Source organism: Podarcis tiliguerta, assembly GCF_965153285.1.
Source record: "Podarcis tiliguerta genome assembly, chromosome: 3".
Classification (NCBI taxonomy): Eukaryota; Metazoa; Chordata; class Lepidosauria; order Squamata; family Lacertidae; genus Podarcis; species Podarcis tiliguerta.
In genome coordinates, this window is record NC_139536.1 from 56,484,246 (window position 1) to 56,502,001 (window position 17,756).

The window sequence follows — 17,756 nt, forward strand, 5'->3', positions numbered from 1 at the left end:
CCTCTCAGCACCGTATCTCCAACGTAAAAAGAATAATGATACTGCCACAGCTACCTTACAGGGATGTTGCAAGTTATACTGAGAAAGTATGTGATGCACTCAAGTGCTTTAAAGACATGAAATGTGAGATATTAGCACAACACGTTATTTTCAAATATTAGAAACAATAGAGCCAAAGAATACCATATATGTTGATACATTTAAGCTGATCTATGAAATTGTTATATCCCCTTGCCGGGTGCTACGTTTAAGCGAAATACTCCTTGTTTTATCCAGCAGACCACACATAACTGTAAACTCTGCACAAGTGGAGTAAGGGTTGTCTTATAGTGTGAGTTCATTTCTCCTCTATGAAGCTATAGAGTACCAAAACTGCAAAAGTCACAATATTTCTCTAATTTTCTGGATACTGCCCAGTTGCTTTATCATTATCATATATAAGGAAATCAGTGGAAAAAGCATTCATTTGAAAATCACAAACTTTAAATTGCAAAGAACTTTATATTCTCTAACCATAACAGCAAGATGTCATCAAGGAAGCAGGCAGTTTATCTCTACAGGGAGAATTTCCGAGACCACAATAACAAATTTTGTTTCAATAGAAGGACTGCATTTCTGTTTTTAAATAAACTTTCAGGGACAGTTTGCTTCTTGTGGCTTTGTTTTAAACATACTTACTTAAAATATAAAATAAAATCAGCCTTACACCAGATTTATTTGCCATTTATTTGAAGAGGACAGAAATTCACACACTGTCTTTGCCAATTATATTATACTTCCAGTCCACTGAATGTGGTTTGCTGCTGCTGCTGCCAGAAGTTACTTACTGACAAAACCAATCTATGCAACAATATCATGGAACACAAGAAAAGACTTTGTTCCATAGCCACTGTATTTTTAAATGCCATTATACATAATACCCTATTCCTACTAGAGTGATATAGTTTGCATAGTCATAAAACTATTCTGATAACTGTTCTGGCTAATTTTCAAGTCTTTCCTCTGACAACTTTTAAAAATTACCGGTAGGTGGTTAGGTTTTTGCATGTGTGTGCACATGCAACTATTATTTTGCACTAAATTCTGACACACATTTGACAACCAGCATGGCTCCTACTTGACACCTCATTTGATCAACAGCTTTTATAATATGAAATGGCCAGCATTGCCAATAGCATATCTCCATTGGGTGCACCATTGTTTTATAGGCTGACACTATGATTTGCCCCTCCCTTAAAAATTTATATTTCCAGATGCATTCATTTATCCATTTGCATTTAGAACTGTTTTTGCTGAAAGTTGGCCAGTCATCATCCACTATACTGTCCATGATGACTGTGAAAAATATTTTTGTGAGCTAAAAGGCTAAGAGAAGCTTACACTATTATTGCATTACAGAGACCAGATTACAGATACCAATTTCACCTGTCATCCATATAAACCAATTTTGCAGTGAAAATAAATTAGTTTGAAGTTTCTGCATAAACCAGTTCTGATAATCAGGAAACCCTATTATGCTGTTGTCTACTTCTCTTGCAAAAGCATGATTTTCAAAAAGGGAAAGAATTCAAGGCAATTACTGAACTCAGTGATAAACTTGCAGGTGTTGGCATTTGTCTTAAAAATCATTAAAGCACGTATCAGCTATTACTAGTCTCAGTGTCTCCTTGGACATTTAACATTGACCTCTTTCCTCACAAAAGGTGGATTATAACACTTTAGCTATGTACACTTCCTTGGGAATAAGAGTCACTGGATTTAGCATCACTTCTGAGTGAGCATGGATAGGATGTACTGCAAGTTCCAGGAGCAGCGGAAAATCCATAGTACAACTTTGTGTTTCAGAGGAGTCCTTCAGAATGCCAAATAAGTTTGTCCTACAATATATTTTTCCTTGATTTCATTAATTAGTTTCACACTTCAATAAATGTTTGGATCCTGCACCCTTACCATCTCATGGAATTTTTTTAAAATTTCTTACAGGCTTTTACCAGACACATTTCCCACCACCAAGAACTAAATAGAAACAAGAAATGCATCACCATTAACTGTCACCTTGTTTCACAAGTATTCCAAGAAGCACTAAAGCAAAAAGTCATCTAAGTAGTATAATAAGACTTACATACATACAGTACTAAACAACTCTCCTCTCAAGTTCTGTCACCAAACTTCACACAGAAGAAAACTTCTAACCTGCTTTAGAACACTACAACTCTACCCCCATTCATCATGCCCACAGATTTTCCAGCAGCTTGAGTACAAGGGTAAGACAAATCCCACTTTCAAACCCCAGACAAACTTCCAACATGCAAACTCAAGTCGGTGAGTAAGCAAAAAAAGTTCTAGTTAACTCTTTGCAAAATGTGGCATCTGTGATATTAGAGTGAGAAACGCAAGAGAACTCCTTTAAAATGAAAAGACATATAGCCAGAGCTTGTCCAAAACATTTTGAGACAAACCACACCATGGCACCCTCTTTAGTGAGATGGAGGTGATGCTGTGGAATAATTTTTGCTTTGTCTGAAAAAAATCACAAAAGCAAACTTTCAAGATGTTAACAAGCTTTTTGCATTCCAATTCTGATACCAAGGATCAATGTGTGAGCTCTGTGTTGCCCCACCCCACCTGCCCAATGCACATAGTAACACACTCAGATATCAGGTTCAAATCACACCTCCCTGTAAAACTCACATGGTCACCTTGAGTCAATTACAACCTCTCACCCTAACCAACTCACGGGATTGTTGTAAGGAAAACATGTGCAGGGGAAGGAAAGTTCAAAACAAATCCTCCTGCCCTAGAATGCAAAATGACCACCTTTGCATTGCATGGTGCCTTGCAGTATGCACACATAATTATACGGTGTGTACACACAGAGATAAAATGCACCCAATATCCAATTATGAGATTAATTTTACAGAGACCCTGTGACAGCAACCCTATGCATACTTACCAGTGAGTATGCCCAGCTGAACATATGTCTGAGTAAGCATGCAAAAGTTTCTGCTGTGAATCCTAGACTGCCATGAAGCAACTTTTGGATACTAATGGATTTACCAATTTTTATATTAGTTGAGATAGTACTCAACTACTGTCTGTAACAGTAATCAAGTCAAGAGTACATTCCTAAGACTCTCTACTCAGAAGTAAGCTGGAGTGAATTTAATTAGACTCACTCATAAGTAACTTAAGTATAGGATTGTAGCCTCAAGCTACAGCTCTATGCATACTTACATGGCAGTAAACCTCAATTAGCAGAGTTGTCATTTACTAAATAAACATGGATGGGATGGGTTGGGTTTCTCATTATGAAATGAGAGATCTCTCCCCTCCCCTAACACAATTCACATAAGGAACTGCTCTTTAAAGTAAGTATGGCACTTAACAGGAAAGTCTCTCAGCCATGCCCTTCCTTCAACATGGAGATTACGACAAAGGACTGTATGTGCTTCTGAATGGTAGAACAAAGTTTTAAAATGTTTTATGTACTCACATTTGCCATATAAAGTAAGGTATCATTTATATGAATTCCTGCCTATAGATTTTCCTTTTCTAGGTGTCCAGTCGCAACTACACTGTCTGAGATGTTTCAGTTGTATTATTTCCACAGCCTGCCTGCCACTTTCACCCAGTGGGCTGGGGTGAAGCATGAACAATAACCAGGAAATCTCTTCCCCAAACAAAGTTGTCAGTTTACTTTGCATATTCAGCATTGAAGCGCGGGCGCTCTTCTCCCTCGTCTACTACTACAAGTCAACCTCCATTATATCCTGGGGGGGGGGGAGGGGGCGGAACAAGGAAGTAGAAAACCAGAAGGCGCACATGTTTATGTCCTCTATCAACTCGCTCCGTTTCTTGCTCATTAGCTGCCAGAAAGGGAGCATCATTTGTTGCCCTCCTCTCTATAGCCTGTTGCTTCTCTCCCCAGCGCCCCGCCCAGAGACATGGAGCTGAACTCTCCTCCTTTGCTACTTGAATTTGTTCAGCTGCACACTTGTACCACCAGCAGCATCAGGGCCACTCTCCCAGCGCATCATGCCTGCCCCCCTTTTGCCGGCGCCTCAACCGCCGCTTCCTGCTCCACCCGGGCGGCTGCAGAGGCGCGCTGCTCGACTCTCTCCCGGGCTGCCCCGAAGAGCGCGGGGAGGAAAACGGTGGTCCAGGGCGAGTCAAGGAGCGCGCTTCTGCAGCCACCGGGGTCGTGGAACAGCAGGAGAAGGCTGCGGCGCTGGGGGCACCTGTGAGCATGGTGGAGCTGGACAGTGGTGTTGCTGCTGCAGGAGGTGGGGGGCACTTTGAAAGCAGACACTTCCTCTCGCCACAAGGACGACAGCAGAGCAGCCGCCGCTGAACAGATTCAAACCATCGAGGCGGCACCGGTGGCTCGTTATTCGCCGCTGCCTGGGGGTAGACTGGAGGCTCTGTCCAGCTGGCTACTATTGCCACTTGTTACGGCGGGCGCCCAGCGGTGAACAGCAGGCGCGTCGCGGGTATGTGGCAGCGGCAGTACAGCCGCGCTCCGGCAACTTGCCGCCTGAGGCAACCGCTTTCTCTTGCCTAACGAGCCGGCCGGCCCTGGGTGCAACTGCAGCAGGGCGCTTACCTTGTTGGAGTAGGGGGGTTTGCTGAGGTTGATCCCATCCCGGATGAGTTTGTCCCTGATCATGATTTTCAGTTTGAGCTTGGGGTAGGTCATCAGCTCCAGGCTGCGGGTCCCCACTTTCCGAGGGAGCCCCTTCTTGTTCCCCTGAGGATGGCGGGGTTTAGGAAGTGGCTCCTTCCAAGCCTTGGCCTCGTACTGCTCCACCAGGTGGCTGGTATAGATCTCTGGCGAAGGCGAGCTGGGCTGGGGCGGCTGAGGCTCCAGGGTGAAGTAAAGCCCGGCGGTGGTCTCGTCTTCCTCCCTCAGCCTCTGCACGGCTTCGTGGAGCCGGCGCCTGTGCTGTGGCAGCGAGACCCCGATGGCGTCCAGGTCCGGGTCCCCGATCTGCTTGCACACCTCCAGGTCGTCATAGCCGTTATCCACAAAGGACTCCGCGTACTGAGAGAGCTTCAGGGTCTTCAGCCACTCGTAGACTATGTTGGCGCACATGATGGATGGAGGCTGGAAGGAGAAATCAGCAACAAACTGCAACTTCGCAGGACTCCAGCAGCTCCCTTGGCGGAAAAATAAACCCCCAGGGAAAAAAATCCAAATGCAACAGACATCCGTGGAGAGAAAACAGCGAAGCCCTCGGTCAGCAAAACACCATCCCCAGGGAGAGACGAAACGTTAAATCCCAAAGCAGCAGCAGCAGCAGCAGCCCTGAGGCGACTCCCTCTAAGCCCACCTTCTGGCTGCAGTCGCTCTCCTCCAAGCCACCAAACCTGGAAACCTCTGGCTCTCAGGAGGGCTCCCTTGAGCGGCCCCCCATCCCCCAGAGCTCTCTGCCCGGTCCCATCTCCAGAGCGTGCGCCAGTGACTGCCTCTCTGCCCGTCTCTCGTGTCGCTGCCTCCCCTTGGGTTGGCTTTTGTTTCCCCCTCCTGTGGCTTTTATGGCTTTGGCAGTTCCTTTCCCCTCGTCAGTCTCACCTGCCTCTGCCCGGAACGACGCTGTGGACTGGCTGGCGAGGCTGGGTGCGCGCCTGGATTTTAATCTCGCCCCGTGTGAAGGTGGGGAGGGAGGACCCCAGCACGCTCTCCTGGCGCGTGCGGCAGCCTCGCCGCCTTCTGTGCCTTCGCGTCAGCCGGAGGGGGGAAACAGAACACGCTGCCCTCAGCCCTCGCCTCGTCCTCCGGCTCGCAGGTCCATCCAGCCCGCCACACTTCGCCAAGCCTCTGACGAGTCATCCGCCCTGCTTCTCCCTCAGGGAAAGAAGGCGGCGAGCAACTGACATTCGCGGTACCTCACCGAGTGAAGCCCAGAAATTCAACAGTTTCCCAGGCTCCCGCCTTTCCTGCGTTTAATAATGTCTCACCTGAAGCCTTGGGAGAGGGAGGGAGGCGTTTTCCTCAGCGGCGACAAGTCTCATTCTTAAGTATTTGAAAAAAGTGTGCTTAAGACTGCCACTTTTATTTTGAAGGAAGAGCAGCCAATCAGCAGCTGTTGCTCCTGAGGAGAGGAACCGTAAACAGCTGTTTCTCTCCCCTTTTCCCTGCCTTGTAGCAGCAGCTAGGAAAGAATGGCGGGAAGCACCCCTCAGACCTCCCCGGCGGGGCTTCTCGCTCTGCGCTCTGGCTGCTCATGGGGTCGGAGGGAGGGGCAAGGGTGGGAAAGCAGGCAGCTGCTCCTGCTCCTAATTCCTTTCACCTGCCCACCTTTTCATGGCGGATTGGCCCCACAGGGCTGCAGAGGGTAACCAGAAGCAGCCACCTCTGTCCACTCTCTTCAGGTGGTGCACTACAGGCGATGGCCGTGGTCAGCTGCCTGAGACAAAGGGCAAAATAGAGTTCCCAAGAAGAGTGGCTGCTGCATCTTTACTTCAAGGCAGAGACAGCATTTTCTGCCAAGGGCAAACTATGTAGTACACACAGTCTACCAGCACTCCTGAGCACTTGTCACCTGAGGTAGCCACCTCATTCTGTATAGTGCTAGGGCCAACCCTGCAGGACAAGCGGCTTCTTTCTCACTCTCACCTTTGAGAGGCACCATTGTGGGAATTGGGGCTGACTGTGCCCAATCCTCTCCACCATACCGCCCAGTGAAAGAGTGAACAGAAGAAGTGAACAGGCAGAGATCATGGCCTGCCTCCTGCCCTGCCCAAGTAGCAGCCTCCTCCTTTTGCTGGTTAGGCTCCAGATGACTCCACAGGGTGAAACCTTTCTGTGCTATTCAAAGAGAAAGGATGTGTGAGCGAGGAGAGCAAGCGGCAATCATCCTTTGATAGAGCTGGTAGAGATGTTGGAGAACCCTCAAATAGTTCTCCAGTGCTGTAGGACTTCAATATATATGCCACTAAGTAGAATAATAGCATAACCACCCCACCCCACTATTCCTCCTCTTCCCCTTCTTCCTAATTGTTTAAACCAATTCATGAACCAAGAAATTATATATTGACCACCAATAATGAAACATATGTTTTAGATACTTTTCCACATTTATTATGCTATTTTTGTGATATACAAATGACATAAGAAAACTTGATATACTTATTTGTACTGTATAACATTATTCTTGTTTATAAAACCCAATTACACATACACACACATGCCAAGGCTGCATCAAATGGGCCAGCTCAGGACTTCATGGCCTCCATGAGAACCACGGGGTTTCCTCAGTACATCAATGGTCCTACACATGTAGCTGGCTGGGCATACTCTCAACTTGGCCTTCACGTCAGAGCAGATTCATAATACTGTGTTGACTGGCAGGCTCACTGTAATATAATGGATGGAACATAACCTGGTGAGATTTGGACTAAATGTAGCTACCCTGGTGTGCAAGAGTGGGAAACCCTTTCGGACAGAGATGATTTGGCCACTGCACTCCATACTCTGGTAACTTCCAGACTGGATTATTGCAATGCACTCTATGTCAGACTGCCTTTGATGATTACTCAGAAACTTCAGCTGGTCCAAAATGCAGCAGCCAGAGTTTTGTTTGGGATTTCATTTACATCTCATATAACCCATTTTAAAACACTTGCACTGGTTGACAGTTCATTTCTGGACCCAATTCAAAGTGTTCATGTTAAGTGTTTAAAGCCCAAAATGTACAGAGGCCCCAAATATCTGAAAGACTCTCCCATTCCCTACAGACCCTCTTGGGTGCTGAGATAGACAGAGGGAGCCCTCTAAGTAGTATCCCTACCTTTAAAGACTCAGGGGGTCAGGGAATGGGAAAGTGCATTCTCTACAGTAGCCCCTAAGCTGTGGAATTACCTCTGCACAGAGGTGGGTCTGGCACCTTTATAACACAGCTTTTGATAAATGCTGAAGGCACACCTCTTTACCCTAGGTTTTGTCACTCGAAATGTATATTCAGTGGTGGAGCGTATGCCTGTGCTACCTGAGCTGCTGCGGCCCCAAGAGGGGTGTGCCGTAGAGAACGCCCTCCCCTGTGCCACAGTTCAGGGTAGGAGAGGGGCAGGGAAGCTGCTGCCCACTCTTCCTGCTCTCTGCTGCTGGGTCAGGCCTGACCCAGCAGAGGAGGTTGAGCTGCTGAGGCTGGGTGCGTCTTGCTGTGGCTGAGGTGGGATACTCTCTGCCGCTGGGTCAAAAGTGACCTGGCAGCAGAGCTGCTGCCGCTGGGTGCAAGGTGTGCAGTCCTCCAGGGTTTCAGAAATGAGTCTCACCCACCGCTACCTGGAGACACTAGGAATTGAAACTGGGATATTTTGAATGTAAAGCATATGCACTATCCACTGAGTTAGAACCCTTCCCAGCCCATCATTGCTGAGTGATCACTCAACCCTTGCACAGTAGCTTGGACTCAATGCATACAGTCCCTACCACTGCACCACCCAGAAGGAGGAAACAGGTGAAAGGATGATGTGCTTGCCCTCTCCATGACCAAACCTGTGGGAGACTGGCTTAGTGGCACAGCATCTGCCTTGCATGCAGGTGCCTGGTTCAATCCCTGGCATCTTCAGGTAGGGCTAGGAGGGTCCCCTGCCTGAAACCTGGAGAGCTGCTGCCAGTGTAGGCAATACTGGGCTATATGGACAAATGGTCTGACTTTGTATAAGGCAGTTTCCTATGTTGTTCTCCATGCTGTACCAGCCAGACAGAAAGCAACTGCTTCTGCTTTCTTGCAGGCAGCATCAAAGGTCCAATCCTCCTGCCTCTGGCACCCAGAGAGGTGAGCAAGACAGAGGAAACAGGAGCAACCTCTGTCATTCCCTGTTTGCAAGCTTCCCTGTCTTCCTCAGAAGTGGCAGAATTCCAACCAGAAAGCCTAGCAGAATCTCTCATACCCTCCTTTCCAGCTTCAGGGCAGAGCAAGGACGGCAAGACAGCTGCTGCTACAGGAACATCCAGCCTTTCCTTCCCTGGGCAGCAGAAATTGGGCCAGGGATGGCTGCTGCTGCCTCTCTTTGCTTGCATGGCCCCTTTCTTTGGGGTGTGCAGCAGAAACATTGGTCCAGGGAGGGAGACACTGGCGTATAACAGCATACCCAGCAGCAGAGAGGAGGGGAGTGAGGCCGCTCTGTCTTGTACCACAGAGGAGAGAGAGAGAGAGAATGGGTAGCTGCTTCTCTTTTATCTCCAAATAGTACCATGGGGCCAGTTCTCAATGTGCAGTCTCCAAAGGCAAGACAATAAGAGGAACTCGCTCTTTCCTGCTCCCTCCAGAAGTAACTGAGTTCTGCTCTTTTCTAGTCTCAATGACAGGGCATGGGAAGAAATCTAGAGGTATTTATTTACCTCATTCTCACCAGCTGCTGGTGACACTCTTCAGCATGCTTTTCCAATCACATAGTGAAGCTCATGTGTTGTTGAGTCCTCTTGCGGGTGGCAACAGCAGTGATGGAGACAAGGGTGGCCCAAGACATTTTGGCACCTGAGGCGAACCTCAGTTGTTTTCCCTTCCCGCTAGGGAAGAAGGGGTGAATGAAGATCTACACCAGGAATAAGAGTAGGGAATGAAGTTCTACGCCAGGATCTGCTGCCCCTGTGGATTCTGCAGCCTGAAGCAGTTGCCTCCCTTTGCCTCATGGGTGGACCAGCTCTGGGTCTGGGATGGTGTAAGCTGCAGTCTTAGCATTGGTGTGTGGGCCCATGACTTATTTCTATATACCAAAGGGGGGGGGGAGCAGGCTGTTCCACTTTAGAATGGCAATACAGTGGTACCTCGCGTTAAGTACTTAATTCATTCCGGAGGGCCGTCCTTACCTTAACCTGAAACTGTTCTTAACCTGAAGCACCACTTCAGCTAATGGGGCCAGAACATCATTTCTGTTCTCATCCTTAAGTAAAGTTCTTTACCCGAGGTAATATTTCTGGGTTAGCGGAGTCTGTAACCTGAAGCGTATGTAACTCGAGGTACTACTGTACTGTCCCACCCCAGCACTAGATTCGATGCCCATTATTTCTGTTTCAGGGAACAGCACATCCAGCACAGAAAAGCAGGGGTTACTTCCCCTCTCTTTACCAGCTTTGAGGTATGCTCAACCCTTTATTCGCCCTCTCTGACTCACCTGCCCACCTTCCTGGTCCCTTTCCCTCTCCTGTAATTCTCTCCAACTCCCTGCCTGCCAGCTCCTTCACTCTCCCTTTGCCCAAACAGGCCTTCTCGGAGTAGCAAAGCCAGCGGCGGTTAAGGGGGCGGGACGGGGTCACGACTGACCTTTTTACCAACGGCCACTTCGTGACAGAATTTATGCGGGGCCAAGAGCGCCCAGACTTCGCAGGGAGGGAGCGGGGGTTCCTCCGTTCCCCCCCCCCCGGGAGTTTTTCCAAGTGCCGCTGCCTTCGCTCTCTGAGAAATTATTTCCTCTTCCCTTGCCTCTGCCTTCTTAAAAGAAACATATTGGCTGCACGTGACGCAGAACAGCCTCGTTTCCCCTCGCGCTCCCGTTTGGTTGGGTGTAGCGGCCGTTGAGGCCCTTCGGGTTTGGCTTCCCTCCCGCCTCCCCTCACGCAGAAAGGCTGGAGGAGAGTCGGGTAAGCCCGGCGGCGCTTCCTTGTGGTGATTATGGACGCGGATGCTTTTATCTTTCTCTCTCTCTTGACGTGTAAAGGAAATGCTCGTGGGAGAGGCGGAGACGGGGTCTTGCCGGCGCATACCTAGGTTTAAGAAAGGGAATGGCAAGGGTCAGGAAACGCCTGTGTCGAAAGAAGAGGGACAAGAAGCAGCAAGCAGTGGCGTCCTTTGCAATCCTCAGCTTCCCCCCAACGTCTTTCCCCTCAGCCCTGCACCCTCCCAGCGCCGCTTGCTCTCGTTTCTTTTGCCAACCCTGGAGTCACAGTGCCCCCTGACGGTTTCTGCTGAAAAGTGCAGCACTGGCTCCTTAAACCAGTGTCCCTTCACCTTCCTTAAAGGCTTCTTATTGAAATACAGTATATTATGCGTTCCCCATACCCACACGTACGTCCCATCCATAGCAGGGATGCTTCTTTGCTGGAAGCCCGCCATACGTGAATCATTCCATGCATAGGCGTTGGAACAGATACACTTCCCGTTCTTCACACACAGCAGTGCATACACAACTTCCTACATCAGATTGTATGGTAAGGCATTTAACTTCAAGGTCCACTTCTACACATAGCAGCCTACTGCTCCAGGAAAAGATACAGTGAACTCCTTCCTCAATAGGAGTTCATCAAGAGGCTCTCTTGTGTGTCCCAATTTTGCACCTGACTGGAGTGAGACTGGGCTCAAGTTTTGGAAGCTGCTGCCTAGGGCGATGCTCTTGCTGTGCTAGGTGAACACTATCCTTTTTGGGGAGGCCTACAGCTTGGTTGTTTCTTAATGTCAGTTTGTATTTTTTTTTTATCTGCTTGCTGGCATTCTGCTGCTTGTTTCCTTTTTGATGATTTTTTTAAAAAGCATCTGTATTATTGCGAAATTGTGCATGCAGTTTTTCTACTGACCATCTTGAACGTTTAAGGTGAATTAGAAGTACATTTTGAAATAATTTGGAAACCTTGACATAATTTAAAACAGTTCACAGAAACTTGTTTGCCTTCTTCCTTGTTGTTTGTTCTTTCTTTCATAGGCTCTTACTCCTTTTAGGTGCAGCTGCACTTTGCTGAAGTTGCAATTTTTTTCTTTAGTGTTGTTGGTTGACCCAAACTAGTTAAAAAGAATAATTGGGACTCTGGTAGGATAAAAATAGACGAAAAAAAATGCTATGCATTAGACACTACTTCCACTTCAGCATCTTTAACAATGTATGCCTAGTCTCCAAGGCCTTTTTTTAATCTACTTTGTTTTATCAATGCATTCCATTTCAGTAACGGTGGTAATACTTCAGTGCATCCTAATGGCTTGGGGTTCTTTTGTGTGCATTAAAAAAAATATGGATGACCCAAATGCAGACATCTGATCCAAGCTGGCAAAAGCAGGAGCAAATCCCATGTGTGCATGCCTACTCAGAAATAAACTTCACTCAGGTGAGATATTCTAGATTACAAAGATGTGTGCATAGTTATCTGTGTTTGCTTCCCAATGTGGTGTAGTGGTTAAAAGCAGTGGACTCGTAATCTTGTGAACTGGGTTCGCTTCCCTGCTCCTCCACATGCAGCTGCTGGGTGACCTTGGGCTAGTCACACTTCTCTGAAGTCTCTCAGTCTCACTCACCTCACAGAGTGTTTGTTGTGGGGGAGGAAGGGAAAGGAGATTGTTAGCCGCTTTGAGACTCCTTAAGGGGAGTGAAAGGTGGGATATCAAGTCCAAATTCTTCCTCCTCCACCTCCTCCTCTTCTTCTTCTTCCCTTATGGTCAATACTGTTACAGAGTGCTGCTTATCTATTGAATAAACTAAAAATATGTCTTACTTATTTAAAATAAGTTGTATGGAAACTTGTTAAGGAAAGCAAACATTTTTATCAGAGGTGGCTTCCAAATGGATGGTTTCTGTTGCCATCCCAGCCATTGCTTTTCCACTGTAAGCTGCAAAAGGAATTGTAATTGATTTTCAACACTATCAAGAGAATGGTGCTTCTTCTATTTTCAACACTATCAGGAGAATGATGCTTTTTCTATTTGTCCACCCCACTATGTTCTGTCCACATCAGTGGGCATGATGTAATTGCTGTGAGTGAGACTATTTGAAGCTCAGTACGCATTCACTGTATTGTGGTGGGTGTTACTTTATGACCCCATTTCTTTCTTTATTTTAAAAATTTGAATAAAACCCTTTTCCAGCTACACTTAAAAAGTGATAAGAGCAGTACCACTGCTTTGAATCCTCCTTAGGGTTGCTTGTCTGCTGCAGTCTCTATTGAACTTCAGGCCCCAGGATAGCCAAGCTCTGAATGAGCAGTAGTTGGTGTTTTCAGTTTTTCTCTATTTTCGATATGGTAGAATTTTTATTATTGCGGTTCGTTTTATGTAAGAATTTTTGATCCCAGGACAGGTTACCTCATAGTTAAAAATAAACAATTCTAGCAAATTAAGAACAGATAAAAGCACTAATAAAATTAAACATATTTAAGTCATAGTAATAACAGTTGCAGTAGTGGCTAATATGCCATAAATGACCAGTCAAACAGGTATTTGCCTTTCACCAAGCATTAGCACCAGATGTTTGTCTAGGGAGGGTATTTCACAGCCAAGGTATCATCACAGAGAATGCCCTATTACATGACACCACCACAGAAGATGTTTAGTTCCTCCATTCTGACTATACCTTCTCCTCAGTAGCATAGGAAGAGAGGGGTGGGGCGCACCAGGCATCATGGCAGTTGCTGGGCGACATGGGTGTTGCAGGGTGGCGGAGCCACTGCCTATCCCTCAAGGAGATATTGCCCCAAAAAGCTAAACAACTTTGGCCAGTCTCCTAAAAACAGCTCAACAACTTTGGGCAATCTCTTTAAAAAGCTCCACTGCAGATTTGCTATGCCACAGCTTCTCCTGGTAACACTATATGCAACTGGGAGATTACAGCCACACATAATAAACTAAGGCACAGTAGTAGGCTCATCACACGCTGTCAGACAGAAGACAGTAATGCCACTATAATACTTTTCCTGCCTGGTTCTCGCCCTAGATCAGGGGTCTGCAACCTTTAAGACAAAAAGAGCCACTTGGACCCGTTTCCGAAGAAAAAAAAAACTGGGAGCCGCAAAACCATTGCGACATTTAAAACAAATATATCTCCGGAGCCGCGATCTGACAGCGGGCGGGAAGGTGATGTCGGGACGGTGCGTGACTAATGCACGCACCGCCCCAATGCGACGTCACAGCCAGTACAGCACCCGCCACAGTGGGGAGTGTCGGGGCGCACAATGCGCCTCCTCCCCTCGCTAGTATCCGCCCCGGAGCCGCGGCAAAGGTGTAAAAGAGCCACATGCGGCTCCGGAGCCGCGGGTTGCAGACCCCTGCCCTAGATAATGGTCACAAGCATGCCATCTGCAGTCCCTGGCTTACAATTCTGTATCTTGACTGATGGCGGGGGAAGCCCTTGTCCCTGTACCTTCCTGAGGTGACAACGCAAAGGAAAAAAATTCCCCTTGTGTCATCCCCTTTGGAGATAACCTCACCATGGTTAACTCCATGGCAGAGTCTATGCTTATGCCCAGATGGGCTCTGGACCACACCCCCACCCTAGCTGCATCCACTTCACAACTTTATATTATCTCATAATACACAGCAATGAAGCAATGTAGAGTAAAAGGCATTCTTCACCTGAGCAAATGTTAGTTATGAAATCCCCCTAAGCTGTTTTATATTCTACTTAAACTGAAGACCTGTCAAAACTAAACTGCTCTATACTGCCCTCAAGTATTTGCAGTGTACACTTCTATAGATGACTCCACATTATTGTCTGTGAGTAAAAATGGTAATTTAAAGGCCAATGGTTGTAAACACTGAAAGGTGAGAAGGGAAAATATAGTAGCTTTACTCTGTAAGCCACTCAGGATGATCTTTTAAAAATACAGAGGAAAATATTGCAGTTCTACCACACGGCCGTGGGGCAACTATGAAATAGAAATCTAGATTTTCAGCAGATTTTTAATAGGCATAGTGCTGTACATTCAAGCACTGTTTACACCTATTAATGAAAATGTCATATAACCTCTATCCTAATGAATTAGATGCTTTTAAATTTCAGGAAAGTGTGTGGCATAATTTGACAACACTAATTAACACCAGTTGCATAATGGAACTCTGAAGACATATGAAAAGCGAAAGGGGTTAAAGAATGAGTGACATTCACAGGAGAATTTTCATGAGCTACATAAGGTATGATGACAGACGAACTAGTTTTATTGTCAGAGAGCTAGGGGGATAGTGATGTTTGGGTTGTAAGAGATACCAACCTATAATAGCAATTTAGATAAATTACCATTAGCGTTACTTCTTAGTTACTGCATTTAACAGAAAACTTGGTATTCAGTTAAGCTTTTGCAAAACAAAACTTTTATAGCCCAAAATAATTTATTTCTCCCCCTCTGCCTTCTGTTAAAAACCACATAATGCACTCTATTATCTTATCACATTCTAGAAAATCATGACATAGATAATTACCACCCATGTATTTTTTTTTATAATATAACATTCAACTCAATGAAGCAGCACAAAAAAACCAACATTACCTGCAAATCTATTTTTCAAAAAGTACTTCTTTCAACAAGATTTGTTGTTTATCAATGCATTGCTCTAAAAAGAGCAAGAACTTCTACTATGAAATTGAAAACCCTATTTTATATTTGTCTGTGAAACAAAAATGTTTATGGCAGATGTTGGACAGATATGTTTATGGTATTCTATTTACCAGCCATATATCATAATCCCTTCAGTATAAACATGTTTTCTCACTCTCTGAGAGTGAGAGACTAGCCATTCAACAGCCCCAGCAGCAACTCTTCATATATGTCTGCTGCAAAGTTCAGCTAAGGCATAAGAACAGAACAATTCTTTCCAGCACAGAGTATTGATTTGATAGACCACATAGGAATATGGGGCTGCTGATACTAAGATTCACCTCCTAGCCACTGCTAATTTTCATGTGACCGTTTCCAGTTCTTAAATGCACAGCCCAGTCTTCACTGAGGTTAGTCTTCAAAGTACATTTTCAAAAACAACCACCTGAAGCTTAAGCCTGAACTACTGTAATGTGCTGCTGTTGGAGATTGTTTGGAAAAGACAAGTATTGCAAAATGCTGCTTCCCAATTATTGAGTGGCATTATTCTTTGCAATCTGCAATGGCTTCCTGTTTGCTTCTGAGACCAATTTGAAGTACTGATATTACCATACAAAGCTGTAAAAGGTCTGGGATGCAATTAGGTACTTGCAGCTTACTTAACATCTCAGTGTGTTATCTAGTTCACTATTATCATCCCACTAGCCAAGTTGTATATTATAATTTAAATTTTAGAGTAGTGCTTTTGAATTCTTTGATGTAAGCAAGTAGGAGATGTAATGTCCTCTATAAGGAAAGTAAATTCCTCACCAGGAACAATGTGCTTTAGGCAATAATGTTGTTGATGATGATGGTTAGGTAGGGCTGCCACCCTGTGGCAAAAAATATGAATTGGAGGATTTGTTTGACATTAATTTCAGTGGTACCTCAGGTTACAAACTCTGCTAACCAGGGAGTGGTTGCTCCAGGTAAAGAACTTTGCCCCAGAATAAGAACGGAAATCACGTGCAGCGGCAGCAGGAGGCCCCATTAGTGAAAGTACGCCTCAGGTTAAGAACCATTTCAGGTTAAGAACGGACCTCTGGAACGAATTAAGTTCTTAACCCGAGGTACCACTGTATATTAAACTCTATTTCATAATAATCAGATACGATTGGATATAATCAAATAGAAAGCTGGGCAAGATAGAAAGGAAAGACAAATGAAAAGAGAAAGCCTTGAGATCACATGAATAGATACTGAGATAACTGGGCTGTTAAGCTCATGGTAAACAGCAATTAAGGGAAGTTCACATCCAAGTATGGACTAAACAGCCAATCTAAAAAGGTATTGTTAGGTTCATTTACTCAGGGATACTAACAGAATTTCCTGGGCCCAGTATACTGTATGTGTATTGCCCCCCCCCCCATCTCCCTCACTCAGAACTGTTGCTTATGTAGCTATATTAACTTAACCTAACCTACCTCAGAGGGCTGTTGCAAAGATAAAAGGAGGGAGGGGAAGATAATGTACACATTCTTAAGCTCCTGGGTAGAAAGGCAAAATACAAGTAGATATCACCACTTATGTAAATGAAAAATAATCATGCACAAAGCCAGAAGCCAGCCCCTCTTGTTTTAACTGCCATGTTTCATAGTCCTGATATTTACAGCAAAATAGTTAAATAGTTTAAATAGTTAAATATTAAATAGTTAAATAGTTAAACAAAAACTGTTTGGCAACCCTTATAAACAAGCAAAAATACTCAGTTTCACAGTTTTGGCGTCTGAGTCACAAACCCTTTGCCTAGCCTACCTCACAGGGCTGTTGTGAAGATAAAAACAGAGAAGGGAAGGCAATGTACACAGCCGTGAGCTCCTCGGAGGAAATGCTACTTACAAATATACAACAAGGAGCAACATATACTCAAAGTTATGTGCAGTTTCACAACTCTCAGCAACACCCAAAGTCATAGCGATCAACGTTTCCCTTTTTTAAAGGGAAATTCCCTTATTCCGAATAGGATTCCTCGCAAGAAAAGGGAAAAGTTGACAGCTATGCCCAAGGTATCCTTGGGTAAACGTACAATCTATAGGAATTTTAACTTGCTGTAGCTGCATGGCATTTGGTATTTGTGGATTCTTTTAGTATTTTAAGATTGATTTTATATTTTTGTTTTATGGTTACTGTATATTAAAATATATATAGCTAATAACGACATGAAGACCAGTAGTGGTTGTGTGGAGGGACATAGAAAATCAGGGGGAGGGGGGACTGCAATCCTTTTTTTTTTCCAGTAGGAAGGAAGCCTCGTTTGTTTAAAGTATGTTATCTTTGAGTAAAACATACCTACGTTAGCCAAGGTAGCATACTTGGGGAGGGATGAATGAAATAATGTGGAAAGTACTTTAAAAAAAACACTCTAATACACAGAGCTGACTCTACTCCTGCATCCAGCATCAGGCTAGCGCAGGGGTCAGCAAACGTTTTCAGCAGGGGGCCGGTCCACTGTCCCTCAGAACTTGTGGGGGGCCAGACTATATTT

The 17,756-nt window shown here is 45.4% G+C and overlaps 1 protein-coding gene and 1 long non-coding RNA gene across 6 annotated transcripts in view; one reads left to right on the top strand and one right to left on the bottom strand.

Annotated features, from left to right (window-relative positions):
- Positions 1-5,868, bottom strand: part of LOC310674912 (SAM and SH3 domain-containing protein 1-like) — a 505,076-nt gene extending 499,208 nt beyond the window's left edge. The window contains exon 1 of one of the 2 annotated variants that reach the window (XM_083434749.1): positions 4,604-5,868. In XM_083434749.1, coding sequence (XP_083290875.1) covers positions 4,604-5,092 — 489 coding nt within the window. In that variant the 5' untranslated portion in view covers positions 5,093-5,868. The remainder of the gene's footprint in view (positions 1-4,603) is intronic. The other variant, XM_083434753.1, reaches the window with a different exon arrangement.
- A 3,645-nt stretch (positions 5,869-9,513) lies between these two features.
- The window catches only part of LOC310675038, a 31,583-nt gene continuing 23,340 nt past the window's right edge, over positions 9,514-17,756 (top strand). The window contains exons 1-4 of one of the 4 annotated variants that reach the window (XR_014509868.1): positions 9,514-9,688; positions 10,023-10,083; positions 11,879-12,037; positions 14,701-14,831. This is a non-coding gene — a long non-coding RNA (uncharacterized lncRNA). Of the gene's footprint in view, positions 9,689-10,022; positions 10,084-10,343; positions 10,586-11,878; positions 12,038-14,700; positions 14,832-17,756 lie in introns of those variants that run through there. The other 3 variants (XR_014509869.1, XR_014509870.1, XR_014509871.1) reach the window with 3 other exon arrangements.